General features: G+C 39.0%; 2 protein-coding genes across 2 annotated transcripts; one reads left to right on the top strand and one right to left on the bottom strand.

Moving 5' to 3' along the window:
- The first annotated feature begins 579 nt into the window (after positions 1-579).
- Positions 580-18,055, top strand: plek2 (pleckstrin 2). The gene is made up of 10 exons (XM_034112069.2): positions 580-762; positions 7,518-7,758; positions 8,682-8,846; positions 9,610-9,797; positions 9,878-9,969; positions 12,819-13,006; positions 13,337-13,438; positions 15,058-15,141; positions 15,501-15,579; positions 16,606-18,055. The coding sequence occupies exons 2-10, from the start codon at positions 7,708-7,710 to the stop codon at positions 16,731-16,733; spliced, it is 1,077 nt and encodes a 358-aa protein (XP_033967960.1). The 5' UTR covers positions 580-762; positions 7,518-7,707; the 3' UTR covers positions 16,734-18,055.
- Positions 18,056-18,975: 920 nt separating this feature from the next.
- Positions 18,976-25,493, bottom strand: LOC117468092 (galectin-related protein B). Its single transcript, XM_034112068.2, has 4 exons — positions 25,395-25,493; positions 25,016-25,101; positions 22,621-22,801; positions 18,976-20,890 (listed from the first exon to the last, which is right to left on the bottom strand). The coding sequence occupies exons 1-4, from the start codon at positions 25,419-25,421 to the stop codon at positions 20,747-20,749; spliced, it is 438 nt and encodes a 145-aa protein (XP_033967959.1). The 5' UTR covers positions 25,422-25,493; the 3' UTR covers positions 18,976-20,746.
- Positions 25,494-26,644: the final 1,151 nt, after the last annotated feature.

Genomic DNA, 26,644 nt, shown 5'->3' with positions numbered 1-26,644 from the left:
TCCTGCAGGATATTTTTAAGGATTCAAATAGATTTTTTCTCTTACTTTGGTGTTTGCGGTAAAATTGGTTTTAACTGCTATTAGATTAACACAAAAACCATTAATCATCACCACATTTCATTTAACACCCTTTCAAACTGTACATATTCAGACTACTGGTATACATGAACATCTGCGGTAAATATACAAAGAATAGACACTGAACATGTATTGTGTGTGCCAGGTGTGATCCATGTGGGGGGATGGGCACATAAGGGGGGGTGGACACATCTTATTATATAGAGTCGTTTTCAATTTGTTTTAAAGCTCAATAAATAACAAAGAAGACCTTTGACCGGCACTTTTCAAATTTTCTCCGGAAGATTTAAACTTTAACGGACAAAAAAAATCGAACCTCTGCCGCACGGTCCCCTCGTCCCTTGGAAGAGGCGGAGAGGTGGGTGTTTCTCATCTGCTGGTGGACTACCGGCAGGGCCGCCCCTCCCTACAGGCCAATCACGCAGGCTGCATGGGGCCCCGCCCAGAGGGCCTCAGCTGCTGTGCGCAGTTCTCCGCTCAGTTCTCCCCCCCCCGCGAGAGTGAGAGGTGACAAGGGGAGCACGTCTGTAACCCGACACCGTTGCAATGAATCGACATCTGACCAATCACGGCTTTGATACCACGAGTGCAGGTGAAGAGATGTCGGTGAAAAAACAGTTTCAGTCCGGAGCAAGCAAGAGGGGAAAAAAACAAAACATGAAGAAACTAGAGCATCACTCGAAGGTGGGTTATTGTATGAGTCAAATGGACAACTTGCAAATGTTGAATAAGTCAAATTGCCAATTGCCATATTAAAACATCAGCTGCAATTCACGACATGAAGAAGGCAGTCTCTGCAGAGCATACAGGCTAATGGAGATGCAGTTATTTCCAGCATTCTTTATTTACCAATCATTCAAGTATGTTATGCCTTTTATCTGCTAATGTAGAGGAGGAAGAGTGATACACTGTCTGTCTAGATGGCTTACATAACAGTTAAAGTTTACAGCCTAAAAAACATGGAGCATTTGTTCCCCTCTTATTCATTTTTATGTCAATTTGCACATTTCATGGTGATGGTCAGCCTCTCGCCTTAACTCCTAACAGTCATCGCCATGTCAACCACAACACAGAGAAATACTGATGTGTGTGTGTGTGTGTGTGTGTGTGTGTGTGTGTGTGTGTGTGTGTGTGTGTGTGTGTGTGTGTGTGTGTGTGTGTGTGTGTGTGTGTGTGTGTGTGTGTGTGTGTGTGTGTGTGTGTGTGTGTGTGTGTGTGTGTGTTGATACATTGCTGACAGAGGGAACTACATTTGAATACAGATTTAAGAAATATCAGTTTTTGAGCATGTCATAAGCATGTTTTGTCTCGACTATATTACAACTATATTATAATAAAATAATATAGTATTTATATTATTGAATTGATTATTATTATTAGTAGAAGTAGTTTATTTGCATTAATTATATTTTAATCTTTTTGAGTTACACAATGTGTCCTACATGTAGAAAGCTATTTCCTGCAATTGAATACTGGTCTTTATTATCACAAATCCTTTATTCGTCCCACAGTTGGGACATTTGCATTTTAATAGCAAAGGGAACAATGCAGATAAAAGGCAAAATAAAATAAGTAGACTCTGTCATCCACCCCAAAAAAAATCTCAAATAATATGCATGGTAAAAAAATACAAGTAGCAGCAATATAAAAGCTAGGAAACATTACATTACATTTAGCTGACGCTTTTATCCAAAGCGACTTACAATAAGTGCATTCGACCAAGAAGATATAACTACAATACATACAAGTGGTAAAGAAGCAGCCAGTAATAAGAAGTATTACATTGTAAATAAAAGTATATATACTGCACAGTTTTATTACAGTTATATGTGAAAGTGCTTACACTCAGGCCCCGGTCACACGAGAACGATAACGGTCGTATCTGCTACAGTTCACGATCAGATAGACGGTTCGGTCACACGAGGCCGACATGGAAACGCAGAAAACGATGGTGGGTAGATCTGCGGCCGAAACGCTCTGGGGGGCCAACCATAGATATATATAAACACTAGATGGCTCATGGGAGATTTTCCAGCGTAGCTGACCTGCCGCCATCTTGCCACAGTCAACAGTTACTCTGATTTGCGTTATGGTAGCTGTTGTAAGGTGAGTGATCTGCACAAAAATACTCTTAACTCTCTGAAATCTTGACTGATTTACAAACGGTTTGGTTTATTAGAAACATTATTAGCATGGCTATGATACAGGATGCTTGGACATGTTGAAATTGCAGCTTTTCTTTGTGTATGTGGTTGTATTTATTAGCTGGCTAATAACAAGAGGCTGTGAGTGAGACCTAGTATTACAAAGTTGACCCAGCAACTTTACACCAGTGGGAGAGGCAGAACTGCTCTTTCTTTTCAACATAACTTAAGTTACACATGATTTCTTCCAAGTGGTTTGGCTTGTTAAAAACATCTTGCATTATGATACAGGAATTTGCTGGCTTTGTGTTTACAGAAGTACCTGACTATGCCGGACTTTTGTGCATCCTACGGATGTTTAATGGCGAATCGCTATCACTGGGAACATATATCGCCAACTACTATGTATTTATTAAATATTCATGTTCCATGAGACGCAGCACTATGTTCCCCACATATGTTTATGTTTGCTCAGTCTAATAAACCCATAACATGGTTGTGAAAGAATACCAAAGCTGAGGCTGGATGATGATTGATTGTTGGTGTGCCATGTGTCACCGTGTGTCTTATTGGTTTTGTGTTATACTGTATTTTATTGTGTGCAGCTGGTCCTTATCTCCAAGACACATTTAAAACAAATAACCTTGAACCTTGAAGCCCCATCTCTCCCCACCTGCTCCTGCTTCCTACACCACACCAAGTTGTTCTTCTTAATAATAATAATAATACATTTATTTTGGGGGGGCCGCCTTTCATAACACCCAAGGACACCTTACAGGGGCATAGGGGCAATATAGGGAACAATTTAAACAGTGGATGATATGAAGATCTCATGTCAAAAATAATTGTGATAAATGAGACAGAACTGGCCTGTCTGTGAGCACATTTTATGTTGGTTTGGTTCTTCTGATAAAGGTGTGAATATCTAAATAATATACCAACATATGCTATTGTCATTAGTTCTGTCCCTGTTCTTAAAGCTAAGGCATTGCTAAATTAACAACTCTTGGCTTACAGAGTGGTAACATGAGACCGATTTTTATATATAAATATAAATGTATTTTAATTTTATAATTTATTTATAATTTATTTTAAATATTAACAATATAATAAAATAAATGGAAATATATACACCGGCAAATATTTAATATAAATACCGTGTGTGTGTGTGTGTGTGTGTGTGTGTGTGTGTGTGTGTGTGTGTGTGTGTGTGTGTGTGTGTGTGTGTGTGTGTGTGTGTGTGTGTGTGTGTGTGTGTGTGTGTGTGTGTGTGTGTGTGTGTGTGTGTGTGTGTATAGCTATTGCTTTATCTGATTAATGTTATTTTCATATTAAAGTCCATGATTATAAGTATGCAGTATCATAACTACATATTTGATGTTTATAAAAAACCAAACCGTTTGAAAATTGGTTGAAAATTGAGCAAGCTATGGTTATTTAAATAGTAAACCATAATGTGAATGAGAGAACTGCCTGTGGCAAGATGGCGGCCAAGTGGCAACGTCGGTCTCCATTGGCCAGCAGCGCGGGTGAGTCATCTCGTATATCTATGGCCAAGCGGCTCTGTGTTTACAATAGCCCCGCCTCTCCCCACCTCTCCTGCTCAGAGATCAGCTGCTGGGCTGTCAGAAGAGGGGGAGGAAAAGAGAGGCTCCGTTTTTTATTATTATATAGAGTCGTTTTCAATTTGTTTTAAAGCTCAATAAATAACAAAGAAGACCTTTGACCGGCACTTTTCAAATTTTCTCCGGAAGATTTAAACTTTAACGGACAAAAAAAATCGAACCTCTGCCGCACGGTCCCCTCGTCCCTTGGAAGAGGCGGAGAGGTGGGTGTTTCTCATCTGCTGGTGGACTACCGGCAGGGCCGCCCCTCCCTACAGGCCAATCACGCAGGCTGCATGGGGCCCCGCCCAGAGGGCCTCAGCTGCTGTGCGCAGTTCTCCGCTCAGTTCTCCCCCCCCCCAATTTTTGACCGCGAACGGGTGTTACAAAATTGACTAAATCATCCAAAACTCAATGGAAGTGGTGATCAGCAATGTCATATGTTCAAATCTCTACTGTGAAGGATATCATAAAGACGTAATGCAATCGAATGTAAAACAAAAAAGTTATGATTGATGAAAGTAGTAAATCAGTCAGATTTGACCCGAAGGCAACAGGAGGGTTAAAGCTGAAAAAGTATAATAGTAAGTATTTAGGCGTGCAACGTATTCTCATACAATGTTTAGTATAGCTATTGATTATGTTTCGTGCAACCTCATTGTTCCTGCATGCTCCTACCAATGTCCTTTCACTGTAAATGGAGGGAACAAGGATTTTAGCCTTTGCAGACCTTTAACATGCACAAAAACCTATATGACACACTACAGGAAAGAGACAACCCTTTAAAAGGATAACATGGTAACTGTGCTGCACAGGGGCGGTTCTGGGGGGGGGGCAACAGGGGCCCCCGTAACACTGACCAGGGACCCCCCCTCCAAAAAAAAGGTTACAATATTACGATTTATTGGAACTAAATGAAATCAGTGACGCGGATGTACAGTGGAGATTAAACTGTTCCTTACCTTATATAAGCAAATACTTTTTATGTTTTTTAATTAAATTGTCACTTAAAGTTACTAAAACAAAAACGTCTATTTTACACAATTACTTCCTACTGTCTTTGTCTTTTTAACCTGCTTTGATTGTGCCCCTCTCATGAAATAACTGGCCCCAGCCTGCCCTCCCTGCATGTCCGTTTCTATATTTGCAGCTTCTTTCCGTTGCCCCCAGATGGCCCAAAGCATATCTGTTATTTACGAGTTACAATAGAGTTACTTGAGGGTACCAATTAAGTTAGCAAAGCATCCAAAATGACTTAATCGTTTCCAACAATGTCAGTCAAAGAATGAATTATAAATACATCATTTCTGAGCTTCCTACTGAAGTATGAGAGGATGATTAGCAGCAGGGCCTCATGTGGCTGCAGTCCCTCTCTCAGGACCATCCCCCGCATGTTTCTCATTAACTGACTTCTACCTGCTCCTCTTCCTCCTCCTGCTCCTCTTCCTCCTGGTGCTGCAGCTGCTACAGAACAGAGAGGTTAGACCACCAGCTGCTGGTTGTTGTTCATCAAAAAGAGATTGAGGATGTTTCCTACTACTTCATTTCCTGGATCTGAATCACTCACATACTGGGACTGATGGGGTGGAAAGTCCCTTAGAGATTTAGAAAGATTTTTTTTTACCAAAACACACACCGGTAAGAGCCAAGGCTGCTCATCCGTGTGGTAAATGTACTTTTTTTAGATAATACTTGTTCTTACTGTTTTACAACTTCTTTACATCTGTAGAAACATATATATTCATTTCATTTAATCGTTTATTTGAAAAGGGACAATGCACATTGAGGAACACTTAAAACAAATAATGCTTCAAGTGTAAATATGCTGGATTTTAGCTTTGAGCTAATTTCCATCCGTAGTCCCTAACATACAACATTTAAAGGTGGGGTAGTGTGACGAATGTAACTTCGTCACTATGGACTGACGGCTTCAGGCCGGGTAATAGGGCACTTTATTAGCGTGATTGCACAGTATATGTTGTCTGTGGCTAATGATTGTGTGCACCTGGTGTCCTGTGTTGTCTCCTCCCCCCTCACCTGGTGTCCTGTGTTGTCTCCTCCCCCCTCACCTGTGTCTTGTTGTGATGATTGGAGTGTGGGTATTTAGGCTCTGTTGCCCTGTCTGTTGAGAGGGCTGGGTGTGTGTGTGAGATCCTTGTGGCTGCAGGATGTGGACAAAGAGAACAGCAGGATTGAGACTGTGAACTTTGTGCCCGTGTTTTTAATAAATGCCCACGCCGGGTTATATTTTTGGACGTTCTGCCTCTGCCTCCTTGCTTGGTCTGGGCCGCTCAACGGTCAGCTTCACAGGTAGGTAATTGGAGAAACCAGCTCGAGTGCGCTAGAATTTGAAAATACACAACCAGAAAAAATCTGCCCTTCCTTCAGACTTCCTCACAGAGCCCCTCCCCCAACACACACGAACGCGCACATGACCAATGAGGGCACGAGATAAGTTTGTTCACAGATGGAAGGCTGACAGGCAGGTAGGCCATCCAGTTACTTTCGCCGGGCCGGCTCAGATGATTGATCGTGCTTTTCACAGTGCCACGGCTTCCACAGATGAGATATTTTTATATATTTATTGTCAAAGCATTTAATGTATTCATTGCTATCGGGATGTTAAGAGCATTCCATGGAATATAAAAAAAAGTGTTTCTGAAGTGAATTGCCTACCCCACCTTTAAGAACATGACATTTATAAACATGGAAAAAATAAATACATGATATCCAGAAAGAGCAAGAGCAGCATACACATTTAAAAACGATTTTCGGTCGAGCCAAAGTGCTGCACATGCAGATAATAAATAACACATTACTACCGATGTAAACGGAAGACAATAAATTACAACAGCAAATATAAGAATCAAACACAGGGAAGTGTCATGAGTCGTGCTCTGCTATGATTAGAAGGCCAGGGTGAAGAAGTGAGTTTTTAATTTTGATTTAAAAACCCCTAGGGTCTGGGCCGACCTCACATGGAGGGGCAGCTCTTGTACAGCGCCCGGGGAGCAATGGGAGTGGGGGGGAGGGGGATGTCCGGTGCCTTGCTCAAGGGCACCACGGCAGGGCAGGAGGTGAACTGGGACCTCTCCAAGTAGCAAGGAGGAGGGGGGGGGGCACATACTTTTAAAAGACTTGAAATGGTCAAAACTCAAGAAATCGTGTTTTTCAAGGACGGTACAGCGTGCTATGAATTTGGCTTTCTGCCAAAAACCTTGATCGCTCTCTTGCACAGCTGTTCTATCGGTTGTTATGTTTAAACATGTATTACATCCCTGTATTACGTAAATTGTTATTATAATAATGCAATTAGTGTCTACCATAAGTATATTTTATTTATCAATTTATATAGATCCAGAATCCTTTTGCTACTGTATTTCACAAACAAGAAATATCATGTAGTGAATTTGTGTGTAATTAAACAAAACTTAATAACAATTACATTAAAAGAAGAAAAATGAGAATAAATTACTTTATGAAAAAAATACTTTGAAAATAGATGTATTTTATCCCCAATAAGTTTAAAAAATGTAAAATAATAATAATTAAAAAAATCTATTTAAATAAAATCTGTCTCGTACATAATAGTACATGTTTTATTTTAACTTCTGTATAATTTCATGTCTTATAGAACAACGTCTCCTTGCATAGCAAAAATAAATGACTTTACCGAACAATCCTCTCCCAGGCTGATCCTCTGAAGGAGTCTGCCGCCCTCCGGTGAGAACTTACAGAAGTTACAGCATGTATTCAGCCTGTCGGTGAGCAGGAAGCCGTGAGTGTGTTAGGGTGTGAGCAGGGTGACGCACTTAACAAGAAACCTCTCATAAAGGTGAGCAGGCAGGAACAGGCTCACTTCCAAGATCACTCCGAACAGAATGGAAGCAAAGAAAAACCCAACGCTGAGAGAGGGCTTCCTCGTGAAGCGGGTAAGACATTACAAATACATTATATTATAACTGCTGTCAAGTCTAGATTTAATTAGGGATGAAGTAGAGAGTAAAAGTTTCCATATATTCATATGTTGTTGTTGTTGTTGTTGTTGTTGTTTCTTAGGCTGATGTTTACTTTAATCACTGAAATCCAAATGGTCTAATGTCACACTGATGTATTGTTTGAAAGCGCAGGGTCTTTTTGTAAAGGTGTAACTAAGTACATTTACTTACTGTATTTAAGTACAATGATAGTACTTTTCTACTTTTACTTGAGTAACATTTTGAATGCAGGACTTTTACTGTAACAGAGTATTCCTACACTCTTTTACTTCTACTGAGTACTTTTACTCAAGTACAAGATCTGAGTACTTCTACTTTTACTCAAGTACAAGATCTGAGTACTTCTACTTTTACTCAAGTACAAGATCTGAGTACTTCTACTTTTACTCAAGTACAAGATCTGAGTACTTCTACTTTTACTCAAGTACAAGATCTGAGTACTTCTATTTTTACTCAAGTACAAGATCTGAGTACTTCTACTTTTACTCAAGTACAAGATCTGAGTACTTCTACTTTTACTCAAGTACAAGACAAGTACAAGATCTGAACACTTCTACTTTTACTCAAGTACAAGATCTGAGTACTTATACTTTTACTCTAGTACAAGATCTGAGTACTTCTTCTACTTTTACTCAAGTACACATTCTGAGTACTTCTACTTTTACTCAAGTACAATATCTGAGTACTTCTACTTTTACTCTAGTACAAGATCTGAGTACTTCTACTTTTACTCAAGTACAAGATCTGAGTACTTATACTTTTACTCAAGTACACGTTCTGAGTACTTCTACTTTTACTACCAGATCTGAGTACTTCTCCCTCCTCTGGTTTGATTTCTTCTGATGATTTCCTCTCAGGGTCACCTCGTCCACAACTGGAAGCCGCGCTGGTTCGTTTTGACGCCGGACAAGCTTCTGTATTTTAAATACGAGGGAGGAAGAAGAGACTCGTGCCAGCGAGGGAAGATCCTCCTGAAGGACTGCGGGATCACTTCTCCTTTCCTGGACTATGAAAACCGGCCGGTGAGTTCATCCAGATTTAAGGACTCAAACCTTTTTTAAAGACACACAAAAATAGATTATTTTATAATTATTTTATTTTTTTGTTAATTCTATATATATATTTTTTAATTGAAATGAATTATATTTAATTATTATTATTATTTATGTGAAAAAAGGTCCCGTGCAGCTTATCCCATGATCACAACTTTCCCGTCGTTTATTTAATGTATTAAAAATAAACTGTATTTTTTGTTTGTTACTTATTTCATTTTTTTAAAAATAAGACAAAAAAAGAAATGAAAAGGAAATAAATTATATATAAAAAACGAATTAATATTCCTTAATAAATTGGTAAAATATTTCTTAAAACTTTACTAAAATAATCTATTTGCAGATATATATATTTGCACATTTGAATCCACATTATGAGATTACACATGCATAAATTACATTACATTACCCAAGGCGACTCCCAGGAGCAATTTAGGGTGAAGTGTCTTGCCCAAGGACACAACGGCATGCAGTCTTCAGTGGGGATTGAACCCCCTCAGTGCACCAACCACTGAGCCACAGCCTCCTAAATAGGTGCATATTGTGTCAGATGTTTCCTTTGTTTATGTTTTTATGGTTAGAAACCACAGTAAGGTGCGTCTTCACCAACTCCCCTCCTGTTTCGCCTCAGGATACGGTTTTGTCAGGACCTGAACTCTGAGGAACGATTTGCCTTCCACTTCTTGGCCGAATCCACCACCTATAAATCTCCTTTCTGTGTATCTGTCTCCAGCTGGTGATCAAGCTCCGGACGAAGAATGGCGTGGATCATTTCCTGGAGGCTTGTTCCCGGGAGGAGAGGGATGACTGGGCGGGAGATATCAGCGCCGCCACGGAGAAGCTGCGGGGCCCCGAAGGTGTGAAAGGGCCAACTCTGGAAACTACTACTACAGGACCCCAGCTGCACGACATCAATCTGATGTGAGGCTTTGAAAACTGTGTGTAACCTTGTGGTGTTTTCACTGTTTCGCCATATTTCTGATGATGTGTCTGTTTTTTAGCAAAGTGCTGGAGTCCATGTATGACGTGCACAGTGGAATCAAGATGGGAAACCACTCTGATCACGGCAGCTCGTACAGCAACTGTTTCTCAGGTACGCCTTTATAATATCCTCTTTTTAAAGGACCTATATCTTACTTAGACTATAAGAAGAAGTCTTGAGGCCTGTGGGATCAAACTGGTGCCCTAACAGAGAAACTGCAGTGACCTTGAGTCCTGACCCCGGTGTGTAACGCCAGAGGTGGGAAGTAGCGGAGTACAAATACTTTGTTACTGTACTTAAGTACATGTTTCTGGTATCAGTACTTTACTCCACTACTTATTTTTCTGACGACTTTTCCCTTTGACTTCTTACATGTTGAACACAAATACCTGTACTTTCTACTTCTCACATGTTGAACACAAATACCTGTACTTCCTACTTCTTACATGTTGAACACAAATACCTGTACTTTCTACTTCTTACATGTTGAACACAAATACCTGTACTTTCTACTTCTTACATGTTGAACTCAAATACCTGTACTTTCTACTTCTCACATGTTGAACCCAAATACCTGTACTTTCTACTTCTTACATGTTGAACTCAAATACCTGTACTTTCTACTTCTTACATGTTGAACTCAAATACCTGTACTTTCTACTTCTTACATGTTGAACACAAATACCTGTACTTTCTACTTCTTACATGTTGAACTCAAATACCTGTACTTTCTACTTCTTACATGTTGAACTCAAATACCTGTACTTTCTACTTCTTACATGTTGAACACAAATACCTGTACTTTCTACTTCTTACATGTTGAACTCAAATACCTGTACTTCCTACTTCTTACATGTTGAACACAAATACCTGTACTTTCTACTTCTTACATGTTGAACACAAATACCTGTACTTTCTACTTCTTACATGTTGAACTCAAATACCTGTACTTTCTACTTCTCACATGTTGAACCCAAATACCTGTACTTTCTACTTCTTACATGTTGAACTCAAATACCTGTACTTTCTACTTCTTACATGTTGAACTCAAATACCTGTACTTTCTACTTCTTACATGTTGAACACAAATACCTGTACTTTCTACTTCTTACATGTTGAACTCAAATACCTGTACTTTCTACTTCTTACATGTTGAACTCAAATACCTGTACTTTCTACTTCTTACATGTTGAACACAAATACCTGTACTTTCTACTTCTTACATGTTGAACTCAAATACCTGTACTTTCTACTTCTCTCATGTTGAACACAAATACCTGTACTTTCTACTTCTCACATGTTGAACACAAATACCTGTACTTTCTACTTCTTACATGTTGAACACAAATACCTGTACTTTCTACTTCTTACATGTTGAACACAAATACCTGTACTTTCTACTTCTCACATGTTGAACCCAAATACCTGTACTTTCTACTTCTTACACTTTGAACACAAATACCTGTACTTTCTACTTCTTACATGTTGAACACAAATACCTGTACTTCCTACTTCTTACATGTTGAACACAAATACCTGTACTTTCTACTTCTTACATGTTGAACCCAAATACCTGTACTTTCTACTTCTCACATGTTGAACTCAAATACCTGTACTTTCTACTTCTTACATGTTGAACTCAAATACCTGTACTTTCTACTTCTCACATGTTGAACCCAAATACCTGTACTTTCTACTTCTTACATGTTGAACTCAAATACCTGTACTTTCTACTTCTTACATGTTGAACACAAATACCTGTACTTTCTACTTCTTACATGTTGAACTCAAATACCTGTACTTTCTACTTCTTACATGTTGAACACAAATACCTGTACTTTCTACTTCTTACATGTTGAACTCAAATACCTGTACTTTCTACTTCTCACATGTTGAACCCAAATACCTGTACTTTCTACTTCTTACATGTTGAACTCAAATACCTGTACTTTCTACTTCTCACATGTTGAACCCAAATACCTGTACTTTCTACTTCTTACATGTTGAACTCAAATACCTGTACTTTCTACTTCTTACATGTTGAACCCAAATATCTGTACTTTCTACTTCTCACATGTTGAACACAAATACCTGTACTTTCTACTTCTTACATGTTGAACTCAAATACCTGTACTTTCTACTTCTCTCATGTTGAACACAAATACCTGTACTTTCTACTTCTTACATGTTGAACTCAAATATCTGTACTTTCTACTTCTTACATGTTGAACACAAATACCTGTACTTTCTACTTCTTACATGTTGAACTCAAATACCTGTACTTTCTACTTCTCACATGTTGAACACAAATACCTGTACTTTCTACTTCTTACATGTTGAACTCAAATACCTGTACTTTCTACTTCTTACATGTTGAACACAAATACCTGTACTTTCTACTTCTTACATGTTGAACACAAATACCTGTACTTTCTACTTCTTACATGTTGAACTCAAATACCTGTACTTTCTACTTCTTACATGTTGAACTCAAATACCTGTACTTTCTACTTCTCTCATTTCCCAAACAGCTGGTTCCTTTAGTCTGAATGTGTGTTTGGTGCGTCATCATTATTCTTTAGAGTCACTGCGTGCCTATTGGTTGGAACACGATCCTTGTATCCATCACTTCCTGGTCTTCTCTAAAGAAGAGGGACCAATGGAAACGTTGTCATGTTGCCGTTGTTCAGCATGGAAACATTCATTAGCTAACAATGACATTATTGTTCTATTGATATAAAGGGAGGTCAGGTACTCTTTAAAGCAGTTGCTAGCTATGGGTACTTTTTACTGTACACTTCAAAGCCTCTTTACTTTTACTTGAGTAAAGAAGTTTAGTCAGTACTTCTACTTTCACCAGAGTATTTTTAAACACGAGTATCTGTACTTCTACTTGAGTACAGGATGTGTGTACTTTTGTCCTATCTGTGTAACGCTGATGCCCCCCCCCCCCCCCCCAGGCTCTGCGGTGGTGGACTGGCTGGTGTTCTCTCAGATGGCTCTGACCCGGTTGGAGGCTCTGACTCTGGCCTCCGCCCTGCAGGAGGAGAGCTTCCTGTGGCCCGTCGGTCTGAAGAGCGTGGAGGCGCTGAGAACCGCCGGACTCACCGAGCACTTCATGGACGACTCCACCGCTCTCTACAGCTTCGTGAGTACCAGGGTGTTGGGAAAATACTGAATGTCCTCTTCCAATATCAGAGTCACATGATAACAAAGGTATCCCAACTGTAGCTGTGAACATGCCAGGATGTGTGATGACCTGGAAGAGCATCAGGACTGTTTGAGGCAGATGATAGCTATGTGATTAACATGATGATTCAGCCTCTATGGAGAGAGACATCAAGCATGCTCATTTCTGACGTGGAGCTGATCTGAAGTAAACATTGAAGACTTTTCTAACACTGGGTCTCTGCAGGAAGAATATCTACATATAGAGAGAGATGAATGATATCTAATCCATGTTCCTCCTGAATCCCAGTCCGACAGCTTGAAGAAGAGAGGCAGCGTGAAGGCCGAGACCTCGATGTCTGCAGTGGAGCTCAGCGGGAAAGTGATCAAGAGAGGATATCTACTCAAACAGGTACACACTATAGGCCTGCTAATACATCAATTGCAATACAAAGTCAATCAAGGAAAACTTCACCCACACAATTATTATTTGTATGTGGATCACTTATCCATTTGAACTTTGAACTCTTGAATAAAACAGTCTTTCTCTCGTTCCTCCTCGGTGAGGGAAGCACCCCGAGGAATGGAGAATGTTTTGATGAATTGAAGGTTTTGCAAAATGTGTTTTGCTTTTGTCCCGTTTAATGAAAGAAGTGAGACACGCTGAGAAACAGTCTGTTTTATTGTACCACTAATGAAATCAGATTACCTGGAACAAAGGAGTGGACTCATTGCGACATGCTGCATGTACAAGATCTGAGTACTTCTACTTTTACTCAAGTACAAGATCTGAGTACTACTACTTTTACTCAAGTACAAGATCTGAGTACTTTTACTCAAGTACAAGATCTGAGTACTTCTACTTTTACTCAAGTACAAGATCTGAGTACTTCTACTTTTACTCAAGTACAAGATCTGAGTACTTCTACTTTTACTCAAGTACAAGATCTGAGTACTTCTACTTTACTCAAGTACAAGATCTGAGTACTTCTACTTTTACTCAAGTACAAGATCTGAGTACTACTACTTTTACTCAAGTACAAGATCTGAGTACTTCTACTTTTACTCAAGTACAAGATCTGAGTACTTCTACTTTTACTCAAGTACAAGATCTGAGTACTTCTACTTTTACTCAAGTACAAGATCTGAGTACTTCTACTTTTACTCAAGTACAAGATCTGAGTACTTCTACTTTTACTCAAGTACAAGATCTGAGTACTACTACTTTTACTCAAGTACAAGATCTGAGTACTTCTACTTTTACTCAAGTACAAGATCTGAGTACTTCTACTTTTACTCAAGTACAAGATCTGAGTACTTCTACTTTTACTCAAGTACAAGATCTGAGTACTACTACTTTTACTAAAGTACGAGATCTGAGTACTACTACTTTTACTAAAGTACAAGATCTGAGTACTACTACTTTTACTCAAGTACAAGATCTGAGTACTACTACTTTTACTAAAGTACAAGATATGAGTACTTCTACTTTTACTAAAGTACAAGATCTGAGTTCTTCTACTTTTACTGAAGTACAAGATCTGAGTACTTCTACTTTTACTCAAGTACAAGATCTGAGTTCTTCTACTTTTACTCAAGTACAAGATCTGAGTACTACTACTTTTACTAAAGTACAAGATATGAGTACTTCTACTTTTACTAAAGTACAAGATCTGAGTTCTTCTACTTTTACTCAAGTACAAGATCTGAGTACTTCTTCTTTTACTAAAGTACAAGATCTGAGTACTACTACTTTTACTAAAGTACAAGATCTGAGTATTTCTACTTTTACTCAAGAACATGATCTGAGTACTTCTACTTTTACTCAAGTACAAGATCTGAGTTCTTCTACTTTTACTGAAGTATAAGATCTGAGTACTTCTACTTTTACTCAAGTACAAGATCTGAGTACTTCTACATTTACTGAAGTATAAGATCTGAGTACTTCTACTTTTACTCAAGTACAAGATCTGAGTACTTCTACATTTACTGAAGTATAAGATCTGAGTACTTCTCCCACCTCATCCTCAGGGTCACAGGAGGAAGAACTGGAAGGTCCGTCTGTTCGTTCTTCGCTCAGAGCCGGCGTACCTCCACTACTACGACCCCACCAAGGTGAGGACGGAGCAATACACAAAGAAACACGTTTTTTAATTGGTTCTGTTTTATTGTAAATGTGTTTGAAGGTTAAATAAGAACAAATATTATTATTATTATTATTATATAGTGCTTTTCTCAGTATTCAAACGCACAATACAAAATTAAATAATAATACAACAAAATCCATGTATTTCTTAATTATTTTCTATTTATATAAAAAATTCATTAAAAAAACCTTAAAAACACACGTTAGTTGTATTATAGTTATATTTGACATGTTTAATGAAGCAGGTCGGCTGTGACTCTGAAGTGCTCATTACTCATGAATCTGTGTTTTTCACTTCCTGTCTTACATTACGTCACTTTCTCTCCAGGATGACATCAGTCCCGTGGGCGGCTTCTCTCTGAGAGCATGTCTGGTTTCCTCGCTCGGGGATAACGGAGTTCCCTCGGGTGAGTCAATGGCTTTGTGGTCGATTTTTCGACTGGGGTTTGTTTATGTCTGCGAGGAAAATCAACCCATCAATCAATCAATCAATCAAAGTGTATTTATAAAGCCCAATATCCCACATATCCTACATTTGTCTCAGTGGACTTGAATACGAATACGACCCCCTCTGAAACAGAGGACTATGTACATCATCTTTTTTATATATATCTCGCTTACTTGAAGTAAGTGTAAGTGTTTTTTTTGTAAATTATTGAGTGTTCTTGCATTTTAATGTGTGAGTTTTTTTATACCTCGGGACTGTGGGAAACAGTATTTCGATCTTTCTGGGTGTACAAACATATTTGGAGATTGACAATAAAGTTGACTTGGACTTGACTTTGACTGTCCTTGGAGTGGACCCTCGCATGGGACAAGGAAACCCTCCAAAAGAAACCCCCCAAGTTAATGGGGGAAACATGTTAGAAACCTTGAGGAGATCAACACCGGAGGGTCCCTCTCCCAGGAGTCAGGACGGACAGACGTACAATAATAATAATAATAATAATAATAATAATACATTTACTTTGGGGGGCGCCTTTCAAAACACCCAAGGACACCTTACAGGGTTACAGATTTACAATTTACATTTACAATTTTACCTTACAAATTAAAACAGTGTATTTAGTGAAGTATCAGCCGGGGTAAGACAAGACAAACAACAGGAAGTTGACTACAAAAGGACACAAAAGGACACAAAAGGACACAGGGTACAGATTATAGAGAAAATGCCACAATAGATGTCGTGTGTAAATTGAAAAGATAACATATTTACAATATAGATAGTCCAGATGCTTGAAAATGCATGTGTCAGCAACAGGCTCAGCCACAACTCAGGACTCAGGATCCAGGACTCAGGATGCAGGACTCAGGATCCAGGACTCAGGATCCAGGACTCAGGATCCAGGACTCAGAAGACACATTGTGTTGTAACTGCACTGCCTTCCTGATGCGTGTCTTCTTGATTGACTGTGATTCTTTCTACCAATCAGGTGTTAAAGGAAACATTCAGGGCAACCTGTTCAAGATCATCACTCAGGAGGACACTCATTACTTCATCCAGGCTCCGACTCAGCAGCAGAAGGTGGACTGGATCGAGGCCATCCGACAGCACACATAGAGCAGCGGGTCAACACTGTTTTAATAATGCAGCTGTAGAGACGAAAGACTTTACACATTCCATGAATGTAAACTGTAGCAGGAGAGACGAGGGCCATGCAACTTAAAAATGAAAGTGTTAGTGGTTAAGAACATTTCAGATTTTCCATCTCTAAAATCGAAGTGCTTTCAAGTTGATTATTCAGTATTTCAAGTTTTAAAATGAGGATTTAAAGGCTCTAAAACAGGGGTGTCAAACTCAAGGCCCGGGGGCCAAATCCGGCCCGCCACTTCATTTGCTGTGGCCCCACAAGAGCTTGCAAAGAATATAATACGTTTATTATAGCACGTTGCCCATAAACTACATGTCCCACAATGCATCTCATTTTGTGAGATGCGCACTGCAATTACTTCTGCTTTCAGGCGTAGTTAATTATTAAGTTATTACCCTATCCGATAATAATCCAATGCAGAGGAAATATTGTAAAATAAAACATTATTTTATATATATTATTTATATTTATCTATGTATATTTATATAGTCTTACAGTTACCACTGTCCCTTTGAGTGCAGCCATAATTCTAATGTGGCCCGCGATGAAATTGAGTTTGACACCCCTGCTCTAAAAGCACAGAAGTCGGAAGAAATTCGCCTTTAATATCTCAGTTTGAGTTCAAATGTTAAGTTAATGTTTATTATTTAACCTTAAATCATTTCAGTTTGATTATTCAGTATTCTAAAGATCGTAAAAGGAGGATTTTAAAAGCACATAAGTCGTAGGAAATTCACCTTTAGTGTACTTTTCACCTCTCATCCACTTCCATAGCAACAATGCACATATTTGATTTGCACCTAATTTTTTATTATATCCAGATTTCATGTAAATCATTTTCTATATATATAATATTTGAGTTTCCTTACTTTTGATCTCCTTTAACGGTGTCTCTGTGTGCACCATGTACATGTTTTTCCTTATTTGACCATAAATAAAAGGGAGGCGTGTGGTGCAGTGGGTTGTGCGTTGGTGTTCGGATCAGGGGGAGCACAGGTTCAAACCCCACTGCAGTCAGCATGTCGTTGCTCCTGTGGGGATTGCCCACAGTATTCAGTACGTAAGTCGCTTTGGATAAAAGCGTCTAAAACTAACATGTAATGTAATGTCAATCATTTCAGTTTTAATATTATGTATTTTTAAGTGCTTGTAAGGAGGAATGCTTTTATTTGTAGTAATTTGTCTTGTAATATTTCAGTGTGTTAACACAAATAAATGTGTGTTGCAACATGCAGTATTTACATTATTAAATCATTTGACATTTATTCTCCACTATTTAAACAAATAAATAACTCCAGAAACCAGTGTTGAAAAGGAGATGACTTTTTTTAATGTTTTTTGCTCCACTAATGGGGCGAAGCCTGCGAGCTAGTTCAGGCAGTCAACTCGAGCACCTATTCTGCATTCATACCTAACGCCCCTTGCCACTCTACAACCAACTAAACAGAGTCCCCTTGATATGCCGCTCTATTGAACCTGCCAGATCTCTCTCTATGCATTGCTTGCTGCTGCTTTGCTGCAGCTACTTCCACGTTGCTGCGGCGTCCACCCCGGCTTCCACCCCGGCGTCCACCCCGGCGTCCACCCCGGCGTCCACCCCGGCGTCCACCCCAGCTTCCACCCCAGCTTCCATCCCAGCTTCCACCTGTAGGCTCGGGGGGTTAGTTATCTAATCATCACTCATGCTATGTATATCTGTGAGTGACGAGGCCCGAGCCTAGACGCCTAACTCAGAAACACGTGAGTTGTCTGACTGAAATATTATTTATGACAGCTGTATTTATTAATTTCCAGATGAACAGTTTTACCTAAAACAACATGTTATATAAATGTAATGTAATATGAAAATATACTTACAACATTTACATGTCCTTCTAAATGACATTAATAAAGTCTTAAATCCAACTTTCCTTAAGCCGTATAGGAGCTTTAACCCTGCAGGAACCCTCAGTGGAATATTTGTTACAGTTTGATGTTCTACATTTCCATCAGCAAAGGACCTGACACGCGGGAAAGGTGCAGGCAGAGACAAGAAAAGCCTCAGGAGACATTTATCACAGGCACAGACAGGCACTCCCACTCTCCAACCAAGCCCAGACTGTGTCTGCATGACTCAGATTACAGCATGATTCCAGTTGAAATCACGAGTGACACCTCATAAATCTGTGCCGCTGCACAGTGAGTGAACAACAAAGCAGAAAAACAACAACATAAATCAACAAAAGGTGATTTATTGCTGTGAAGTCAATATGAAACATTCATTTAAAAAGTGCTAAGGGCTAAAGAAAAGTACACACAGCTGTTTGTAGCTTTGCGGAGTAACCCTAATGTATACAGTATCCAGAGTCGGTTATATATCAATTTAAACGTATTTCTAAACATGGGAAACCTACAACATATGCAAATTAATTATACAGCAGTTTTAGGAAATGATCAGGGCTTCTTTTTCTAACTGACATGCACTAAGGCTAAATTACAATATCATGAATACACCTGTTACAGAAGTTGTTTGGGCACAGAGTTACAATCAGTCCAGAAACGTTCGTCGTCATGCAGGCGCTCGTAAGCGCTTTCAGAGTTTAACCCCAGAGAAATCCATTTTTGGATTTAAAGTGAAACGCACGATGACCGCATGTGAATATTATTTTTTAGATGTGACCAAAAGTGAATGCGTTTTTGGGGGGGGTTTCAGATCAAAGTCGGAATTATGTGAAAAAAAGTTAGGATTCTTGGAAGAATTCAGATTTTTCCCCCAAATTCTGACTTTTTTTTCAGATTTCTAGGATTCAGCGTTCAGAGATGTTTCCAGTATTCAGACTTTTTTTCCACAAGATTCAATTATTTCCTCGGAATTCAGGATTTGATCTCAGATTTCTGAATTTCTCTCAAAATGTTGACTTTTTTACTCAGAAAGTCGACTTTAAAAACAGAATTTTGACTGTAATTTGACTTAAAGGTGGGGTAGGTACGTTTGAGAAACCGCTCGAGATCGCTAGAATTTGAAAATACACAACCGGAGAAAATCTGCCACTTCCTCACAGAGCCCCTCCTCCAACAAACACGAATGCGCATGATGACCAATGAGGGCACGAGATAAGTTTGTGCCCCGATGGAAGGCTGACAGGCAGGGAGGCCAGGTTGTACTTTTTACAGTATTACGGCTTCTACAGATGACATTTTTGTATGTATTTTTTGTCAAAGCACTTCAGATATTCATTGCTATCGGGATGTTAAGAGCATTCCATGGAATATAACAAAAAGTGTATCTCGAGCCGGTTTCTGACACTTACCTACCCCACCTTTAAAATAAATCCTTTTTGGTCACATATTTTGAAAAATGCACGTGTCCCTAAGCCTTTATTTTTTTTATGCAGTGACACATGTTGGCACATCAGGAAAGGGGGAAATATTTCTAAATCCTAAAAAGTCGGGATTCCTGGAAGAATTCAGATTTTTTTCCCCAAATTCTGACTTTTTTTTCAGATTTCTAGGATTCAGTGTTCAGAAATGTTCCCAGTATTCAGACTTTTTTTCCACAAAATTCAATTATTTTCTCGGAATTCAGGATTTGTCTCAGATTTCTGAATTTCTCTGAATTTAATTGGGTTTTTAATCTCAGAATTCTGACTTTTTTTCTCTAAATGTTGACTTTTTTACTCAGAAAGTTGACTTTAAAAACAGAAATTTGACTGTAATCTCTGAAAAAAAAAAGAAAATCCTTTTTAAGTATGTTTTTTATGCAGTGACACAACATGTTTGCACATCAGGAAAGGGGGAAACATTTCAGTTTAGAGCACAAATCACATTCCTCAGTCTGTTTTAAGACATTCAGTCGTTAAGTCCCTATCAGGTAATCTAGTGAAGGCACTTTTACACGTGATTACGAGGCAGGTGTCACTTCGTTTTTCCCATAAAGGGCTAATTTTTCACTCTAAAAAGTCGCTAAATGTACGTTTACTGTCCTCATTCTTCTTCGTTGGTGCTAGGCCACCTTGGTGAGCTGCAGGTCTCCGGAGACGTGTAAGGCGGTGAGGGAGGCGAGCGGGAGCGCACGGTGGGTGAAACCACACAGAGGCTGGCCGTCTATTAAAATACGAAACTGCTGGTGCTCGCACACAATCTCCATCTGAAGAAAAGGAAAGAGCGGAGAATATTTATTTATTTGAAATGGGACATTAATCAACATTTCTGTACATGTGCCAGAGTTAGCAAAGAGGCTATTTTTCATCTGTAGTCCCTGGACAGATTTTTTAAGTCACCCTAAAGACACATTTCATTAAAAAAAAAAGTAAATACAATAAAATAAATCAACATTTCCAGTACTGTATGTTGCATGTTTTTATTTTATTGTATTTACTTTTTTTTGGGGAACAATAAAACATCAATAAAACAAATACAACAAAAAGAACACAGGCAGTGCAGACAGATTGTGTCAGTGTTGTTGGCAGAGCTGATTCCTCACTAACAATGTTTTGATTGGGAAAAAACGATCAGATCAGGTTTACACACACAAGGCATCACAATAATAGCTTAAGTATATTGAATTGCTAGAGGAAGAAGTTGTAATCTGTTTTGCAATATTTTAGTACTCAGATCTTGAGTAAAAGTAGAAGTACTCAGATCTTGTACTTGAGTAAAAGTAGAAGTACTCAGATCTTGTACTTGAGTAAAAGTAGAAGTACTCAGATCTTGTACTTGAGTAAAAGTAGAAGTACTCAGATCTTGTACTTGAGTAAAAGTAGAAGTACTCTGATCTTGTACTTGAGTAAAAGTAGAAGTACTCAGATCTTGTACTTGAGTAAAAGTAGAAGTACTCAGATCTTGTACTTGAATAAAAGTAGAAGTACTCAGATCTTGTACTTGAGTAAAAGTAGAAGTACCAGAGTGTAGGAATACTCTGTTACAGTAAAATTCCTGCATTCAAAATGTTCCTCAAGTGAAAGTAGAAAAGTATTCTCATCAAAATATAGTGAAAGTAGCGACAGTGAAAGTAGTCGTTGTGCAGATTGGTCCATTTCAGAATAATATATATGATATGTTTTATAATGATTGATCTTGAAAGTGTTCTCAAAGCTGGTGAAGGTGCAGCAAGTCTGAAGTACTTTGTAGACTGCAGGGTAGCTGGTGAAGGTGCAGCTAGTCTGAAGTACTTTGTAGACTGCAGGGTAGCTGGTGGATTTACTCCAGGTGGAACTAAAGTCTGATTCAACACTTGATTAGATTTCACATCATTCATCCACATCTGTGAAGTAACTAAAGGTATTAAATACATGTCGTGGAGTAATTAACCTTTTACCTCTGAATTGTAGACGAGGAGAAGTATGAAGTAGCATAATATGGAAACACTCAAGTACTGTACTTAAAGGTGGGGTAGGTCATTTTGAAACCAGTTCGAGTGCGCTCGAGTTTGAAAATACACAACCGAAAAAAATCTGCCACTTCCTTCAGACTTCCTCACAGAGCCCCTCCTCCAACACACAGGAACGCGCACATGACCAATGAGGGCACGAGATAAGTTTGTGCCCAGATGGAAGGCTGACAGGCAGGTAGGCCATCCAGTTACTTTAGCCGGGCCGGCTCAGATGATTGGTCGAGCTTTTTACAGCGCCACGGCTTCCACAGATGAGATATTTTTATGGATTTGTTGTCAAAGCACTTCAGATATTCATTGCTATCGGGATGTTAAGAGCATTCCATGGAATATAACAACACGTGTATCTCGAGCCGGTTTCTCAAACTTACCACCTTTAAGTACCTAAACATTGTACTTAGGTACAGTACTTGAGTATATGTACTTAGTTACTTCACACCTGCCATTACTTAGGCTTGTACAAATATCAGAGGTTATAAACGTACCTTGAAGGATTCTCCGGCTGCAAAGGGAAAGTATGAAAGTGTAGTTTCAGGCCGTCCCCACTTCCCGGCCACACGAGCGTTTCTCTGCACGGCCTTCTCCGTGAAGCTCACCTTCAGCTGGAGACCCACATCCGCCTCCTCCTCTTCCTCCTGAGGAGCGCAGGACAGAACCACCTCCATGCTGCAGGGAAGGAAAACAGAACATTGCATTTAAGAAACATGTGGATTCTCTGTAGAACAGTGACATCTTCTGGTGTAAATCACAGCTGTTTACATTAATAAGGCATTCACTTGAAAGAGGCAATATTCAGCTTTTGGGGGTTTTCCCTCTGCTGTAGTTCTAAAGGTTTTAGTGCATGTAAATGGTCTGTAGAGGCTAAAGTCCCTGTGTTCCGTCCATAGGGAGTTTCTCTCCCACACACCCACTGCCTGAAACTGATACACACCTGAACATCAGCAGGAGAGGACTCTTTAAAGTAGAGACACTGCATACTGATATACACCTGAACATCAGCAGGAGAGGACTCTTTAAAGTAGAGACACTACATACTGATATACACCTGAACATCAGCAAGAGAGGACTCTTTAAAGTAGAGACACTACATACTGATAAACACCTGAACATCAGCAGGAGAGGACTCTTTAAAGTAGATACACTACATACTGATATACACCTGAACATCAGCAGGAGAGGACTCTTTAAAGTAGAGACACTGCATACTGATATACACCTGAACATCAGCAGGAGAGGACTCTTTAAAGTAGAGACACTGCATACTGATATACACCTGAACATCAGCAGGAGAGGACTCTTTAAAGTAGAGACACTACATACTGATATACACCTGAACATCAGCAGGAGAGGACTCTTTAAAGTAGAGACACTGCATACTTATATACATATGGACATCAACAGGAGAGGACTCTTTAAAGTAGAGACACTACATACTGATATACACCTGAACATCAACAGGAGAGGACTCTTTAAAGTAGAGACACTACATACTGATGTGCACCTGAACATCAGCAGGAGAGAACTCTTTAAAGTAGAGACACTACATACTGATATACACCTGAACATCAGCAGGAGAGGACTCTTTAAAGTAGAGACACTACATACTGATATACACCTGAACATCAGCAGGAGAGGACTCTTTAAAGTAGAGACACTACATACTGATATACACCTGAACATCAGCAGGAGAGGACTCTTTAAAGTAGAGACACTACATACTGATATACACCTGAACATCAGCAGGAGAGGACTTTTTAAAGTAGAAGACAAAATAACAAAATGACTGTTTAATAAAAAAGTATTTAAAATCTTTTTTTTCGCAGAAGATTGTGGAATTCTGGGTAAATTGTTGGTCAGATGCATCTGATTTGAACTTGATCCGAGTCCCAAGATGATAAAGTTTTTTGCAACACATGATTAAATAATCTCTTATTAGAAAGAGAAATACAATGCAGATGAAATGCTTGTCATGTTAAATAAAGTGTTCAGGGAAATGGTCTAAAGACTACTTGTCCTTAAAACCCTCCTGATGTTTCTGCAGCTATAAATAAGTGTCTTGACATAGAAAAAGTTCTGCATCAGAGTTAATTTTAGGACTGTTTATTTTGTGCAGCCTCACTGCCATCTTTTACTGGATTCTTGACTGATGACTGAGTGAGTAATGAGCCGACTGATGTTATCAACTAAAGACATCCCAGTGTGACTCTTTATGTTTCATGGGATTGTGCAGATTTCCCACCACATCCACATACTTAACTATAATTAGGAAACACCCTGGCACTACAGAGAGTCTCTTCCCAAAACGGGACATATATCTGGAGGTTGGCACATGCAACTAAAACACAGCTGACAGCGCTGTAAAATTCAGATTGAATAGAAAGTCAGTAACTTACTTCACCTTTCAAGAAAGTAAAAAATGAAATACTGCAGTCAACAAATCTCCATTACAAGTCAAAGTTATTTATTTAAAAGTACATAAGTATTATCAACTAAATAAAAAAGTAAAAGTACTCAGTATGCAGAATAGCTCTTTTCACAGAATGCTATTACATTATTATTGAATATTATACTATTCTGTTATTGTCAAATGCATAGGTACATACAATACATGTAAGAAGATTTTAATGTTTGTCAATTTGGAGCTAATTCTATATTACTTTTTTAATACTGTGTAATAAATCCAGACGGGACATACCAAGTAAATGCATGTATTATAACAGGAATACATCGAAATACTCAAGTGTAATTATACGTGCTTAATCACAAAACTTGAGTAAATGTACTTTCCACCACTTGAATCTGCTGCCACGTCATGCGACAGTAGGCCATATCAATAATGCAGAATCCGGTGCAAAAATAAAAACAGGTGTGTGCACTCACCTCTTGGGTTTACAGTTAATAATTCCCATAACGACCAGCTTCATTGAAGGCCGCATGCCTCCCTTTATCTCTCCGCTGTACTCCCCCTGCCAAACAAAAGAGATGTTAGAAAGACATCTCACACAGGGAGAGGTCCACCGATCAAAATCACTTTTAATATCGCACGTTGTTGCTTCATCATGCAGCATGCTGGTGTTTTAATCTGCAGAATAAAGCACAGCCACCGATGGGAACAAAAGCTCCATTGATGCACATCTTTAACAGTGACTCAGCGGCACTAAACTGCCTGTATTTCCTCCAGTAAGTCACATATCCTACATTCAATACATACTTGTTGCAGACATGTTATAACACGCATGCTACTGAGCTAAATACGTACATTTTCTTTCTTGTCCTGTTCTTCCATTCCACTCAGGGCGTGATGCAGTGTGGAGGTTTGTAGCCGTGATGCCAACTGAGACTCCGGATAATAGACCCCGCCTGCTCCACGTTGTCATAGAGACTGGCTCCCAAATTGGCCTTGATAATGGAGGGGAGACAGAAAGGGGGATATATTACAGGCTGCAAATGCATGATGTGCCAATTCAATTATGATTATGTGGATGGAAAGTGGGCTAAAGATGATTTTAAACACTGATGGGCACGAGTGGGTTCATCATTTTTCTGCATGTTAATGCTACTTCGTTGCTGCTTTCAGTCTGCAGTGAGCGTGCTTCACATGTTGTATCGTACACCGTAACCTTCACCTGATGCTGCCTTCACTGGTCACAGTAAACCTCGTAAACTGGTACCTTAATAATACTTCAGAAAGTACAATTTGACCCTGCCTGTAGATTACTGTATTTTTCTCCTCCTTAAATAAAAGTAGATGTACTCAAATATTGTACATGAGTAAAAGTACCAACGTGTAGGAATACTCTGTTGCAGTCAAAGTCCTGCATTCAAAATGTTACTCAACTAAAAGTAGAAAAGTATTATCATGAAAATATAACTGCGGTCAAGCCAGCCTCCACTTGGGAAAACACAGTCAAGCCAGCCCGCAGGTGATATTGGGGTGCGCGAATATTAGAAGCATTACGGTAAAATCCCAGTGCTTACTCGGTCAATAACAAAAGCACCTATAAAAACAAACCAAACATATTAAATTAAGAAATATGTACTATATAATGTGATCAATAATTATTTAAAACAAACTACGTATAACTACCACGAGTAAATGTAAAATGTAAGGAGTTTCAAAATAAAAGTCCTTTGAAATCTCATATTGAAATCTCATATATGAGCTATCAGCCCTGTGTTTAGATAAGAATAAACCGAAATCTCTCCCTGATGCAAGACTCATCTCCACTGCAGGGTGATAGAAGGACACCCATCATCTACTCACCCAGAAAAAATCAGGACATTCTGATGTGGAGTTTCAAAATAAAAGACCTTTGAAATCCCATATATGAGCTATCAGCCCTGTGTTTAGATAAGAATAAAACGAAATCTCTCCCTGATGCAAGACTCATCTCACTGCAGGGTGATAGAAGGACAGCCCCATCTACTCACCCAGAAAAAATCAGGACATTCTGATGTGGAGTTTCAAAATAAAATACCTTTGAAATCCCATATATGAGCTATCAGCCC

This window comes from Pseudochaenichthys georgianus, chromosome 22, assembly GCF_902827115.2.
Source record: "Pseudochaenichthys georgianus chromosome 22, fPseGeo1.2, whole genome shotgun sequence".
Lineage (NCBI taxonomy): Eukaryota > Metazoa > Chordata > Actinopteri > Perciformes > Channichthyidae > Pseudochaenichthys > Pseudochaenichthys georgianus.
Note: the sequence above shows the minus strand (reverse complement) of the source record. Positions and strands in the feature narration are given on the sequence as shown.

Bases quoted from the DNA above. Each gene is read 5' to 3' on its own strand.
- plek2 (XM_034112069.2), top strand. From the start codon at position 7,708: ATGGAAGCAAAGAAAAACCCAACGCTGAGAGAGGGCTTCCTCGTGAAG. The intron at 7,759-8,681 runs GTAAGACATTAC...ATTTCCTCTCAG, and splicing joins AGGGCTTCCTCGTGAAGCGG to GGTCACCTCGTCCACAACTG. The intron at 15,142-15,500 runs GTGAGGACGGAG...CTTTCTCTCCAG, and splicing joins ACTACTACGACCCCACCAAG to GATGACATCAGTCCCGTGGG.
- LOC117468092 (XM_034112068.2), bottom strand. From the start codon at position 25,421: ATGGAAGAACAGGACAAGAAAGAAAAT. The intron at 25,102-25,394 runs GTACGTATTTAG...TTTGTTTGGCAG, and splicing joins AACAGGACAAGAAAGAAAAT to GGGGAGTACAGCGGAGAGAT. The intron at 20,891-22,620 runs GTACGTTTATAA...CCTTTTCTTCAG, and splicing joins CAGCCGGAGAATCCTTCAAG to ATGGAGATTGTGTGCGAGCA.